This window comes from Argiope bruennichi, chromosome 8 (assembly GCF_947563725.1).
Source record: "Argiope bruennichi chromosome 8, qqArgBrue1.1, whole genome shotgun sequence".
NCBI lineage: Eukaryota > Metazoa > Arthropoda > Arachnida > Araneae > Araneidae > Argiope > Argiope bruennichi.
In genome coordinates, this window is record NC_079158.1 from 32556418 (window position 1) to 32572427 (window position 16010).

Sequence of the window (16010 nt, forward strand, 5' to 3'; positions counted from 1 at the left end):
CAAATCGAAGAAAGGAGCAGTCCTGATTGTTATTTCTCGCTAACAAAAACGGCATAAACTTTTTGGGACATCTGGTAACATAAATTTATAAATTCACGTTGTAAAAGGATTGAAACATTATAATGTATTTCATAATATTAATCAAAGTTTCACATCGCGTCTGGAATAACTGAACTCGTAACAATTTGCAAAAAATCTCAAAAAATTTCGGATCATATTAAAATTTAGAGTGCTTGCATCGAAATTGCACAAATAGCATATAAAGATACAAACTTAAAAAAAAAATCGCAAATTAAAACAGAAAAAATACGAATAAAAGAGAATTGAAAGGGAAAAATGATTATATCAATTAACTGAATTTATTATTGAATTTATAAATTTAGTATTATGCTTATAGAAGTAAAATATAGAGATGTGAAAACTCACACTTTCTCCCATTTCCTATTTGCAACTGACTAATCAAGTCGGATCTAAATTCCATTGCCAATTAAAAAGATATTTTCCTCATTTTTCCGCGAGTGCCGAAATCGAATCAATTAGAAATTTAAATGTATTCATTAATCTAAAAATTCTTAAAGCTTTTAAAGGATTAGATTTAACCAGCCCCAGATTTTAAAATAATGGTATAATAATTTAAAATAATAGTATTGTTGTATGACCTGCATATCTTGATTTAACCAACATTATGGGAAAGTTGTATATTATTTTCACAACTTCATTCATCGTATTATATAAAAGATTCTAAATAATATTTTTGTCCATTTTTTTATTTTTTACTTTTTGAGTTATCTAACAAATTATATTGATCCACCAAAATTTTTTCCTTCTTTTTTTCTTTCTTTATCCCTTATTGCTTTCTCTCACACCCCTTAAAATGTTTTGTTCTCCTACAGTAAGAAAAGAAAATGAAGAACGATGCACCGCTTTAATTTGTTAAACAATTGTAGATTGCGATTTCACAAAATTTTATTCTCATCGCAAAAGGAACAAAGGATTTTTTTTTCTCATTTAATAGATTTGGTTAGTTTGGCTCAAATTGTATGAATAATCCTTTAAATTTTCACAACAGAATAAATTTTAATAATATTAAAAAAATTAATTGATATTTACTTGAAGTATGTGGACTCATTAAAATCTGCTTTAGAAACTGTTTGCCATTTATAATTGAAAGCCCAATCGAAACCTAGAGGGAATAAAAAGATAATGTTATGTATCTTAAATGTAAAAAAAAAATAATCAGAATACAATTTATGATTAATGTATTTTGTTTAATCAGTCAGTTTATTATAAATTAAAAACTATTTTGGTGAATTTTTTTTTAACAAAAAAGGGGGCTAACACAGTAATTTTTGGTAACTGCATCGTTTAACAATTTTAGTTTCCACTTAAAAAAAAATTAATAAATGAAAAACAAAGAAAAAAAATATAAACTTCAATGCTTTCCAATTTTATTTTGAATACTAACATTTGTGGATTTGTTTAGAGATGCATTGTATTAATTTGTCTGATAATCTTCGATTAGTCACAATCATTGATTAAACATAGATATTGTTACGAACTTTACGGGGTTCGTTTGGATAGTGGAAGTTATACGGTATGAAGAACGCTCAATCACCAGGCGGCAATAGAAAATAAAACAACGACGTTTATTTACACGAAGACACACAGGACAGCACAAAGACGACAACTATATACAGCACAGAAGACGATTATCTTCAGCCGAGACGTGCAGCAACAACAACATACACAGCAGCATATAACAAGACTCTCTACTGCAAACAGTAGCGCACAGCTTAGTTCAGCACTAGCTTGACTCCGTCGCTGCTCCGCTTATCCCTGGAAGACCAGTTCTTCCCCGTCACTTTCGACTACTCTGCTCTAGCAGCTGCGGTCGCCTCCTTTTATAGGTCTCAGGAGAAGGGAAGAAGAAGCCTCTCAACCAATCAGGAATGTTCGAGGCGTATCCAGGTTCCTACTGGATGGATCGGGAAAATTCTCGATGTTTCGGGTATAATCTATTTTGGCGCCAAAGTCGTCAAATGGTCGTCAAGCTCTGGAACCTCCGACGCAACACCGGACTCCTTCCAGTACAGATGACTGTAAAACATTCTTTCCGATGGTGGAACCAATTATGCTGGGAAGCAGCATTATAGATTCGTAACAATATCTTCACTAAATGGAAAAGCGTTCGCCACTTGGATAGCGGCTAAAACAATGTTTCGCTTGAGAAACATTTAATTTTTGTTGTTTAAGGCCATAATTAAAATTTTGTGTAACCAGATTCAGGGAATTGCTGCTTGGAAAAATTGTGATTAACAAAAGGTCTAGACTGATTCAAGTTTTTCACTTTTTTCTTAGACAGAAACTAAAAATTAATCCTTCTTTGCATGATGATCGAAATTTCCATCATAATATTTAGCGAACCAAAAATGTTACTCAAAACAGTTGAACTGAAAATTGGTTGTTGCTGAAAACTTTTTTCACGACTATTGTGTAACAATTAACGTAGCTATAAAAAAAATCATGTTACAATTTTTATAGAGGGTTTCATCATATCATTCCATTGTTTGTTGTGTTGGAAGAAACGTGCGATTTCGTGAATATTTTTTTATAACTAATCTGAGATTTTTTCGTTAATAAAAGCAATAATGAGCCGATGAATTTAGAAAGGAAGAACACTGAAGATTTTGTACTGAACTTAACATGTAAATTTGCACGATGATGGATATTTCCATCGTACTATTTTTTAAATTATTTTATATGTTTATACTAGGATTTTTTCAGACATTTTGCCTTTAATCTAGAACATGAATTATATGACCCCGATTTATTTCACACACAAAAAAAAATCATTCAAAGAAGGGTTAAATGGTTTAATTATCAAAATGGTATTATCAATGGCTAAATCAAACTATTTATCATATCTTATATCTACGAATCCTATCATATGTTTTTAAATTCTAAATAGCAAATTCGTCACAACTGAAAGAAAGGAAGTTAACTTAGTCAGTTAGTATTCTTAATATAATAAACTTCGTAAACCAAATATGCTGTTATAAATAGAAAAGTTACATACCCCCTTTCAAGTCACCAGACGACGGCTTGTACTGAAAGGTTTCTGCATCGATTATGTCGATGACTGGGCTAACCAAAGCTTTAGGATGCTAAAATACAGATTTATAAAAAAGTATTAAGAATATTTCATTCTCCAAAGCTATAAATATTACTAAAAATATATAGTGTGTTCTACTCAAGGTAATACTGGATACACAAACTAATAACTAGCAGCTTACAATTTATTCTCAAGATAATAATAACTATCAGCTTACAATTTCCAGTGTAACAACGATTAATTTAAAATTTAAATTCGAATTTAATTTTGAAATGGAAGATTCAAGATAATACTGTATTTACAAAATAATAATTAGCAGATTTCCAGTGTAGTAATAATTAATTTAAAAATTAAATTTTAATTTAATTTTAAAATGAGCGACAGGAGCTGTTATACTACCACAACAATACTACACTTTTCCTTATGAAATTTAAATACAAAATATTAATAAATGAAAAATCATAACACACGTCATAATTTTTTTTAAATTTATTACAAAATTATAATGTTTGTTAATGTTTATTTATTATAAAAAAATTATAAAAATTTGAATGAATTCATCAGAAACAAAATATTAAATATATGTACAAAACAATTTCTGTGAAAACAGACAATTGCCAGCTGGACCCAATTATATTAATGAGAAATATATAATTACACTTTAATTTAATTGGTATGAATTTGATACTTGGAATTATAATACAAATAATTCGCACTATAAATTTGATAGTTAACATTCGGAATATGGATTTCCAAGCTAAAAAAAAGTAAAATATGAAGATAGTTATTATAAAGACAAAATTACAATAATAAAATCTTAATGAAAAATATATAACGTAAACATAAAAGTGACTTTTGGCCTAAAGTAAATCTCTTTTCTTTATATAAAGTTCCATTCTTCTAAAAATACTTTTGTATACTTAATCCAGTTCATCATGTGCCATCAAGACAAGATTCATAAATTTGTAGGCAAAGATATATTATGCCTGAAAGAAGCGTCTTATATATAGAAGAACATAAGCGGCTTAGTGAATAAAAATAAAGAGGCATCAAATCAGGTGATCTAGGAAGAAGTTCCATAATTCCTAGTAAGTCAATCCACTTGTTATGGAATTCTGTATTTAAATATCGATTTACAGCTACAACTACATGTGTAAAAATGCTGCCAACGGCAAATCACCCTCTAGTGCAACCACAACGATTCTAAACTAACTGAATGTGTCAGTCATTATTCAAGGTACTACAATATAAAACGGAATCAACCAACGAGTTTTTGAAAATACTAAACCACAAACTTATGGAAACTTGCCACTGATGATACACTTCATACGAAGAATGGATTTTTAAAGTTCCAACCAAAAGTGAATAGTTTTGATTAGTGATGTTTTCATATAAGATTATCTCAACGTTCGTCTTCAGAAATTACCTTACTGAAAAAAGAATTAGATTCTATTTGAAGCAAGGCCCAATTGTAAAACTTTAGACGTCGATCACGATATGTTTCCAGCTGTTTAAGGAATCCACGAATGCTGTATGGGTGCCTATTATTATGTTATATTATTCTATGCAGAGTCGCTTTTGGAATGTTGAGTTCTGAATTGACAATTTGTATATTAACATGAGGATAACTTAAAAAAATAAGCCAAAATATCAATTTCTGAATTATACCTCATATCAATTCATGAATAATGCCTCATCTTCATCGTTCCCACCTGGGATAGTGAGAATCCTGTAATTTGCAATCGCTAAACCATTCTTTTACAATAATCCTTGGAAGGATGTCGCAGATACATTAAAAATAAAAAGAATATTGTATTCTGCAACTAGGCCAACATTATGATTTCATACAACTTAAATCAATGGCATTTCCAAATGTTCGCCATTAAAGAAATAAATCATCTTTTGAAAAACTTAATGTCACACATACGATTACGAACAATTTTTTTCTTGTTCAGTATTTCACTACTAATCTGATATATTATAAATGCTTAGTTTCCAAAATTTGATTATTTTCTTTGGAAGTTGTAATTATCGATAAATCAAAGGGAACAACATTTTGCACAATTAGTAAATTTCTTTCAAGTCATGATGGTTACACAAATATCTGCATATGAATTTTTAATAAATCTGCATTCCTGAAATAAATATTCCGTCTAAATCTGTAATTAAACTGTCTAAATTTAAAAATAAGCATCGGTCAAACGGGATTCATTTTCGCCTTCAGGCTAGACAATAAGAATCATTTTATTAGAAGAGGATCATAATTATTTAATAAGAAAGCATATTTTACACTGAAAAAAATGTTAATTAAAGAGGAATAATTTCTTTTTTGCACAAAGCATTTGTGAATTGTTTTCATCAAAAGGGTCCAAGACAAAAGTACAGCATGGTCAAGGCAAAAGTGCAGATTTCAGAAATACACGTTAAAATAGGTTTTCGAAATATTTCAGAAAAATTTTGATATTGCATTTTTCTAAAATGAATCGTTGTATTACAAATATTTTTCTGTATAACAGGTTAATCAATCCATTTTTATATAGTAGGCATAATTTTATCTAAGAATTGCATAACATTCAATTAACCATTTTTACCGATTTGTAGAAAATATTATACAAATGTATAATTTTGATGTCATGATCCTATAAATTTCATTAATCTAAATTTAATTATCCATTTTTATGTAACAATAATGAATGTGGAGTTCTCAATAATAAAGCAGTTTACAATATATATATATATATATATATATATATATAAATAAATAAATCTTTTTGATAAACCTAAGATATTTATATAGTATTGAATCCTATTAGTTACCCCAAACAAAGGAACAAAAATATTATGAAATAAAAGCTTAACAGTAATTTTTATCAGCATCACTTTTCATGCACTTTATGGAAATGCGGCTGTAAATATTAAAAAAAAAAATAGCTACATATTAATCAAATCAAGCCATTTTAAATCAATACTGTTATAAAAAAACCCCATTTATCAAATAGAAGTTCAGCAGGCATTATTCCACAAGGAAACTCATCTAATCGCCGTTACAGCCGAAATAACACAAAGCTCTCACAGAGACTTTGCTGGAGATCAATATCCAAATACAGACCTCGCGCAACTACTCAGTTGAGCACAATTCAATTCTCACTTTCGTCTGCGCATCATCACTTTTTATAAATAGCGGAATAAGACATTAAATGCTACATCAAATGCTGGAATTCGAGTCTTAATGGAACTATCGTCAAGATTCCCTGATTCTTTCATTTTTTCCGCTAAATTTTCCGCCAACTCGCCAAATCTTAGTCAAGTTTATATGAGGCAAGGATTAACGGATCGGCATCCATTTAGCAGCCATTATTATATTTTTGAAATACTATCTTCCTTACCAGGAGACTTAGTGCACAGGGAAACAATATTAGAAATTGGTAACAATAAAAACTGTATTTACCTCATAAGCGATTTGTAACAAAGGTGGCAGCCAATCAGCGTTGACTTCGCAGTGACTATCTAAAAATATCACATGACTTCCCGTTGACTTTTGAGCACCAATCATTCGGGATCTACTCAGACCTGTGAAACAAAAACAAAAATGAGGAATGAAAAGTTTTGCATCATTTATAAATAACAGCTATCTCAAAATGAAGGCCAAAATTGATTAGTGATTTTGTCAAGTGCAAAAAGAAAATATATTCTTCCTAAAATTTTATTGTATATTAATTCGATATAATAAATATACTTTAGGTCTAATTTAATCGTATAGAAAAGAGAATGCAGCATGTATTTCGAAATAATGATTATCCGCGTTTACCGATTCGTAGAAACTGTCAAATGTATAATTTTGATTTCATGATGCAACACTAAATTTCATTAATAGAATTCGTTACGTTTTTGAGTTAATGTGTTCTCATACATATAGGCAGACAAACGGTTCAATGACTTTGTACCAAAATTTTATACATATTTGCATTGCTGACGATAAACAAATTGCCAAAATAATAAATTTATTCATTTTTCTTTTTCTTATTATGAGTCATCGTGTTTATAGACAGACAGATAAACAAAATCTTAATATGGATGTTTTTTTTTTCTCTTATATGAAATATATACAAATAAAAAGTATTATAATCGTCAAAAAATTGACAACGAGATTTCGACAAAAATACACATTTCAGACTTTACGAACTCCGAGAAATACATTTTTAAAATTATGTCTCTTTCTTAGACTTCACAGTCACAAATCTGTAATCAATTCTTCAGCTCTATGAAACTGAACCATTTTCTTATTGTCCTGGGAGTAAAACACGAGTTCTACTATGAAACTATACATGCCCATTCGCGCACACTAAGTGCATTTCTGTAAGACTAATTTGGGTCATTTACTGAAAAAGTGTCTTTACCAAATAGTACATATAAAACCAATCCATCACATGTGGACCAGCCACATGTAATAATTTGAATATTAAATAATCGTGCAGTGAAACGAAAGAGAGCCGAAAAGTTTTTAATGATAAATAGATTAAAATAGCATGTAATGTGTCTTGTTCGAATCCAATTCAGTTTGTCTACAACTTTGCTTTTGTTCGAATCCGAATTTCCAGTTACATAATCTTTCATATGCAGATATATTGATCGCATGCATTTACCATTTGAATTAGATATTATAATTACTAATCACGACAATTATTAATAATAAATATAGTATATATTTCCATTAATAATGAAAGAATCTATGTGTGTGTTGATACTCAACAAGGCAGACCATATGACCTAGATCAACATAATTAGCACATATATATTTTGGTGAGATGGAATACGCATCTCAGATAGATTTTTTAAAATTTTAATAAATTAAAATTAAAATTTTGGCTCTCTCCCATGACAACCAAAAATTATTAGTCTAAAAAATGTTTTGATAAAAACTTAAAAAATTATCAATTATGCTACTTTTTTTTCCAAACAACTTGTTTTCCAATTTCAGATCAATTTTTTAAACGTATTTTACAACATTGTATTTCATGCTTGAAGTGAAATTAAAAATAATGTTCTTTTTTTTTTGTCATAAATATTTTATTCTGGTTTTTTTCTCCATTGTTGATGATCAAGATATGAAGATTCGGTTAATTTTTCCATGTTCTTATGTTTTAGTATAATGAAGTATTTACAATTTTGTTACTCTTAAACTTTACCTTCGAAACCTTCCAAGCCAACCTTCTTAACCAACCAAACAAAGGCGAAAATTTTTTTTAAGTGCACTCATTTTTAACTTATGCTGTTCCTTCCTGATATGTATGTATAAAGATATATGAAAAAATTAGTGATATACATAGTATAAAGAACAGAACTCTATAGGAAGTCTAAAGCAGTATAAGTTATATACCTATCAAAATTTGAAGTGTAAAAAAATTTCGCTCAATCAAAATATTTAATTGAAATCTCTAGCTTTCATTAATCCTATTGAACCAACTGGTCACCAAAAGCGGCCAGTTAATATTAACCATACTGGCCGTAACATATACATAATATGCAATAGTACAGAAAAAAATAAATATTCTTATCCCACAATAAATAGAATGGTGAATTAAAAAGTATGTAATATTATTCGACATGTAAAGATAAAAGCTTAAAAAGATTTTAATAGTATATTTTATGTAATTTGAAATTTCATAAAAAAGTAACTGATTAAGGGTCTTCAATATTCTTTTATTTATTTTAATTTACATTAACATTACCTTGTCTTTGGTTGTTTCGGAAAATTTTCACTTTAGGAAAACTTGAGAGTTCTGAGCCGTCCCGAACTAAAAGAAAAAAAAAATATCATTCTTTTAAAAAATCATTTTATAAACAATGAATATATTTAAGAAGACTAGTTAATTCTATATTAGTACTTATGATTAAATAAGCACAGGTTTCCACTAATCAAGTATTGGCATGATTAGTAGAATTATGTAAAAGTAGATAATAAATAACTGCAATAACTTACTCGATATAAAGTATGCGAATAAGTTATGGTAGGCTTAGTAATTTATAATATTGTTACGAATTCAAACAAAATTAAGAAAATATTCTGAAGCATTTTTAAGCACATAATAAATTTATAGATATTTACCATTGTCACTGAAATCATCGACCAAAATAATTTCTTTTAATAGTCGATTTGGTGTCCGGTTTAAAATGCTAAGAGAATGAAAGGTAAAAAAAATTAATTAATAAAAATTTGAAAAATATATTCAGACATATATTTATGATAGAAATGTTGAAAAAAACTTACCTTACTATAGTTCGCAATAAGGCTGATCTTGCCTCATTATGGAAACTTATCACAATGCTGACGGAATAACTGGCTGGAATGCTGTAGATTCGATTCTTACACCTAAGAAGAATAAAATATACCTTAATTTTTTCATTTGCATTGTTTTCTATTTTTATTCTTGAATACATTTATTTATTTATTCATGAATAAGTCAACAATTGATTCAAGTGGCACAACCAAGCATATTCAATCTGCAGTGCTGGTACTTTTAGGGTAAATAGCTTATTAAAGAATGTGTTTATCAAATTTAATTATATAGGTGAATTTCGTCCTATTTTATACAATTTTTAACAGCTTTTCGGTCGAACTTTATTTTTTTAACATGCCCTTTGTTGCTTTTTAAGATCAAGAATTAACAATTTTTAAATTTCTAATGTGTTTTACTTTAATGTTTTTGACTCCATGTATACAATTTTTAAAATGTTTTAAGGTTTAGTGTTTATGATTTAAAATTTATTATTGTATTTTATAATGTAATTTAGATTTTCCATGCACATTTTTAAAATTTCTATTAAATTATTTAATATTTTAACTGCAAATCACTTAAAATTTTAAATTTTTGTTTGATCCTTATTTTATGCCGCTTTTTTATTACAATTTACTTCTGATGTTCGCATTTCTTTTAAATGAGCAACTATTAAATTTTACAAAAATAATTGAAATTTTAAAGTATTCGAACAGGTTTTCAGCACTTTTTTTTAGAAAAACCTGGTATAGACATAATTTAACCATACTTCTGGGTTTAAGACTATAGAAGGATTAGCAATAGAATGTCAATATTTGAAATAAACATTAATAATATTTGAAAATTTCTATTTAATAGAATAAATTTAAGCAAATTCTTTTAAAAAAACTTCAAATTGGCTACATCAAAAACTATTACTCTCATCCGAACAAAACTTATACCAAAATAAACTGCATAGTTTTCTCTAAGGCTACAAGCGTATGGTTATAATAATAAATAAAAATGTCAGAACCAGTCGAAGATTTATCATGAAAGTTTTAGTAAATTTATGATGTTATTATTATAATATTACTATATGCAATATATTTATTATTTATTACTATAGGCAAAATATTCACTTAGTCTAAATTTTTAGTTCCTTCCCTAGAAAATATTATAAAGACAAAGTTCACCAAATTTCATAGTAATATGATAATTATATTTTGAATTATTTGATTTGAAGTGAGCAAAAAAATAAGTAAAAATCAATTTTGAGAAAAGTACATTTAAAGTATATAGTTACATGTTTTATTAACAAATTATGTGTGTACATACTTAAAATTCACCACATTTATAGGTTATACCTTCTTCCTCCTCAGCTTTTAATAATTTTCCCTTTTTAATCATTTTAGTTTTTTTTTTCTTTCAATTTTTGCATTTGGCAGCGAATGCCGCTTATATTCATTTATTCTGTCTTTGTTGAGCTCAGCAAAGCTCTAACTGCATTTGCACTAGAATACACTCCAATAATCTTAAGGATATTCACTAGTCCTATATAACCTTCGTTAAAATGTGTTACAGATATAAATGCCCCTAATCTGAGAGTTCGGAGCTCAACAAAGTTATCTTTAGGTACAGATTTCCACAAAACGCCGTTGAAACCGTTTCATTGACATTTTGCCTTTTTCCTTATTTAAAACTAAATTTGGGTTTATTCAAATTTTTAACATTTTTTGGGTACTTTAAATCGGCGCTTCCGGTTATTTAAATGTTCAATCCCGGTTTACCGATCATTACGAAAATATTAATATCTTGGCTTTTAATTAACGTAGAGACAAAAGTAAACCTGTTTTGGATAATCCTAAGACTGGTCTATCCAATAAAATAATTTTTTTAAATGTCATTTTTATCAAAAATTGACCTTTTTAACGTGTTCGAATACCTTAAATTTATTTTCCTCTTCTTTATCAGATGATGCCACTTATATGAATCAAATTTTAATTAATTCTTAAACTGATTATTAATTTCCAAAAATTAAAAATATTATATTGTCATTAAAAACACATAATTTCCCCAAAAGTTTAAAAATTAAATATATCAAGAAATAAGAGGAAAATGTATAACAATATTCTCTATTTATAAGCATGAAATAAATAAAAGAAAAGATCATAAAAAATTTATCTTTACTTTCTCTTAAACGAAGAAAGATATCTAAGATATTGTATCAGATCTCCTGATTTTGTTGAATAGCCACGATTTAGATTCTAAAATAATTCCAGAAAATCGTCTGACCGTCTGTTTGTAATTTGAATGTGATAACTCAAAAAGACTAAAGTAGAGAAAGATAAAATTAAATATCCAAGTTTTACTCTAAAAGTTTATAGGTACGCTTAAAAATATGAACCAAATTACTGAAACGGAATAAATTTATTTTTCAAACAAATTTTCTACTTTTATTATTATACAATAAAAGGTTGCAATGCATTTTTGAAATGTTTATTACCGTGAATTTTAAAATGAAATATTAAACTATTATTTTTACGTACGAGCTCATTGCCAATCAAACTAATATATCCGGCTTATTTCTGCGCGCAAGTACACATACTGCATTTATTCGTGTACAAATAAAATAGTTATTTCAAAGTGTAACAAGCTAAATGGTGAGATTCGGTATGTGGATTTATTACTAGAATTGCAGATGTATTTCAAATTTCACATCTTATTCATATATCCTCCCAACATTGGTTACCCAGTCATCAGTAGCATTTATCACTGATATGTTACATATAACATAGTATCAGCAAATTATTGAACAATAGATATTTCTACAGTATTTAATTTATTTTTGATGTTAATTAAATTTAAAACTAATTAAAAAATATTTTCCTAACTAAATTAAAAAATAACTAACTAAATTAGACTTATAACTAAACTTAAAGTTACAACTAAACTTAAACTTTCAACTAAATAAAAAAAATATATTTCCCGTTTATTTACCAACAGTAGATTACATTATTGTTCTGAAATTCAAACTGTTTTCAATGCTTCATCAAATATCGAATAGCGTCATTTTCTCCCATTATTGAAAGCTAAAGAAGAAAAATTCTGTTTAATTTCTGCATGGTTTTCAAGAATGAAAAAGGGAAGTTTCTCTGCTACGAAATTAGAAGAAATATTAGCCAGCCATTAACGCTTTTAATAGCTCCATATTTTCATGAGATTGGCTTCCATTAGAAAGGCCCATGCATACAATGAGTCGAACATATGTAAAGGAATTACAATAACAAGACTTAATGACCGATCATAAAGGAATCATAGTCATGAAATTATATGCAAATGATAATTTTCAGTATATCATTAGTAATATATGCAACCAATAACTCCGGCCAACCAGGTAAGTGCCAAAGGCGACTAGTATGTAATATACGCATACGACGATACTTTCTCTACAAGCTATGTGAAAGGCATTAAATATTTTATTGCTTTTATCCTGAGAATTTAGGGAACAAGATTCCCTTGTTATTACATTTTATAAATTTCTTAAGTATATTTAAATTTCCTTTGTGTTTTATGTCATTACAAGCATTGCTTTCACGTTCTCTTTAAGGTATCCGTACTATCGATTGGGAACCTCTATTTGTTGTTTTGATGTATGAGGTTTTCATTATTGTGTAAATCCGTTACAATAACTGCATAAAAAATACCCGTTGATTATACTTACTACGGTTTTAATCTATCCTAGTTAATATACTTGGCATTGCTTGTTAATAAAATCTTTACATGGGTAATATTTTTAATGTGAAAACTATTTTTGTATAAAGTAACATATTTATATATCGTCAAACAATATAAAAACATAATATTCTTAAATGAAAAAAGAAGTTTTAACTTAATCCCGTGTTTTTTTAAAACTACCGTTAGCCTAATTTGTGTTTATAAGCTATTATTAGGAGTAATTTTAATACCAAACAGACTTTTACAACGGTATGATTCCTTAGTTGCATTTAAAGTTAACACATTTTGATTTCGTTCATCAACTTCCATATGCAAATAAGCTTGAAAAAAACCAATTTTAGAAAAGTATTTACCATCTGATAATTTTGCAAAAAAGTCTTCCATTCCAAGTGTAGGTTTATGTATATCTTTTAAAACAGGGTTTATTGTTTCATCAAAATCTCAAAAATTCTTATAGTAGTATCGGGTTTTATAACTGGTACGATTTGTGTAGTTTAATCACTTTTCTCTAAGGCTTCTAAAATATGCATAGCGACACGTTTTTGATATCGTTTTCAATACGAAATTCGATCGCATAAAAGATAAGATGTGGTTTAAAACATTTAGGCTGTCAGTTTTTCTTTACATACAGTTTAACTTTATAACCTTTAATTTTATTTTACCTATATCCTCTTTAAAAATATACGGATACTCAGAGAATATTCAAGATGATCGGGTTACAAATATTACCGTTTAATTTTTATTTTCAAATTTTATTCCAATACTTTTTATTTCTTACTAGTCAAGATGGAAATTACATACTCAATCAACACCGAATAAAGAAACTTTATTCGGTGTTGAATAAAGAAACTTTATTTGTTATTACACAAATAAAGTTTCTTAACCTTTAACTGATCTTTGTATTTTACATTCACAGAAGTTTCATATACTATATCTAATCATCTCATATCAAAATGCTTTTAAAATGACAGTACCATTCTCAGTTATAGTTAAAGTGAATACTTTACGAAAGTGTTTTAACAACATAATCGAAATGCATGCACCAGTATCCAATTGCATTTTCATTGGTTTATCATTAAAGAAAATTTTTAATATTATTTATTTTTATTTTCTTCGATGTCATTTGCATAAATTTCAGTTTCATCAGTTATTTGACTCAAGTTTTGCTTCATTTTAGTTTTACAATTAAATTCAGTATATCTCTTAAATTTATACTGTTTACGAGTTTTATTTTTATCAAGACATTTTTAGCAAAATGCAAAAAATTACATTGGAAACACCTACCTTCGGTTAATTCCATTTTTATTTTGCTAAAATTCAAAATGATCTGAACTTCCACGAAAAATTTTGTAGATTTCCGATAGTATAATTTATGGATAGCTTTAGAATAACTTGTATACAATTCGCCGGCGTCTCTTGTAGCAGTTTAGATTGTGATAGCGATGTTTACCACTTTTTTCGTAAAGTTGCGGTTCCGATTACAACATCTAAATGGCTTCGCTTCATAGACCATATACAAATCTATTGCCAAGACTATTGCTGCGAAATTGCTCAAAATCGCAAGTTGTGGACAGTTTCTTCAACTGAGCGTAAAACTGAGACACCATGTCTCTTTTAAAAACGTTTGGTTTGTAAAAATGAGATCTCTCCAAAATCACAAGTAGTTTCGGGTTCAAATTCTTTTTCTAATATTAATGTGAAGTCTTCGAAGCTTTTATCCTTCGGTTTATCAGTTCCACTAGATTCCTTAATAAAGCATAAGCTTTTGCCGATAAAAGAGTGGTAATGGTTGTCACTTTCTTTTCTTCTGGGAAAAACATTTCCAGACGATTTAAGTACGAAGTAAAATTTTCGACCTCTTCGTTAAATGTTTCTGCCGTTAACATTCGCGATATTTGTTATAGATCTACTTTAAATTTGTTCAAAAATGTTTTAACTTAAAAAAAGTTTTGATGAATTTTCTAAGAAATTAATTAAATAATGAATATTTCATTAATAAAAAAAACAATGAAAATAAACCAAATCAATATCTGTGTTGACATTCTATGTGAATTTCATTTCATTTCATTCAGTTATTTCTCCACTTTGATGTGGTTTCATTATACAAAATAAAAAACAAGTTAAATTGACTCTATTTGTTTCCTTACTAAAAATTAATATTTACAATTTTATTTTACGTAGATGTTGCCATTCACAAAAAAAGAAACTTCATTTCGAGCTCGACAGAGAGCTTAATCTTGGATCGGCGCCAGCGGTGATAGTGACAATCTGTTTCTCATATATAAATGGTAATCGTCTGTTTTTAAACTCTTTTAGTATTCTTCCAAAATTCTGCTAGTGAGTTTGGCAATAGTACTCATACATTCTTGTTCTTCAGCAATTAAAAATATTGTTCTCTATTGCGTATAAAACGAATTTAGAAGATTTTATTAAAATGTATGCAGTAAATAGAACGAAATTTAAATTCATGTCATGGAAAGATATTTTCTTAAAATTTTAGTATGATGCAAAAAGGTTTTTGTAAAATGATATTTTTTGAAGATACCGCATAAAAATGACAAAATATCTAGTTTAATTTTTAATTAACTGAAATTTTTAGGAGACCAAAGATTTAAAGGACAATATTTAATATAATTAAAGAAACTTTTGAATCTATTTAAAAGATTAAAATAATCATTGCCAAAAGTATTTGACCTATAAAAAATTAAGGGAAGGGTAGTTTAGAATTCTCACTTTCATTTTGCAAAAGAGTGTCAATAATCTGCCTATCCGATAAAATAATAATAATTAATTTAATTATTACGGTTTGAATTTAATTGCTACAAACTGAATTTAAAATGAATTTTGAAAATTTTATTAAAATTGTAAGAAAAAGTTGTACCATAATGAAATTTGGATAATTGAAAAGT

General features: G+C 27.8%; 1 protein-coding gene across 2 annotated transcripts in view; it reads right to left on the reverse strand.

The window, feature by feature from the left end:
* LOC129981765 (polypeptide N-acetylgalactosaminyltransferase 2-like) overlaps nucleotides 1–16010 on the reverse strand; it is a 54702-nt gene that overhangs the window by 8545 nt on the left and 30147 nt on the right. For both annotated transcript variants that reach the window (XM_056092754.1, XM_056092755.1), the window contains exons 3-8: nucleotides 9381–9482; nucleotides 9219–9286; nucleotides 8842–8907; nucleotides 6561–6682; nucleotides 3077–3164; nucleotides 1111–1183 (exon numbers count right to left, since the gene is read on the reverse strand). In XM_056092754.1, the coding sequence (XP_055948729.1) occupies nucleotides 1111–1183; nucleotides 3077–3164; nucleotides 6561–6682; nucleotides 8842–8907; nucleotides 9219–9286; nucleotides 9381–9482 (519 nt within the window). The remainder of the gene's footprint in view (nucleotides 1–1110; nucleotides 1184–3076; nucleotides 3165–6560; nucleotides 6683–8841; nucleotides 8908–9218; nucleotides 9287–9380; nucleotides 9483–16010) is intronic.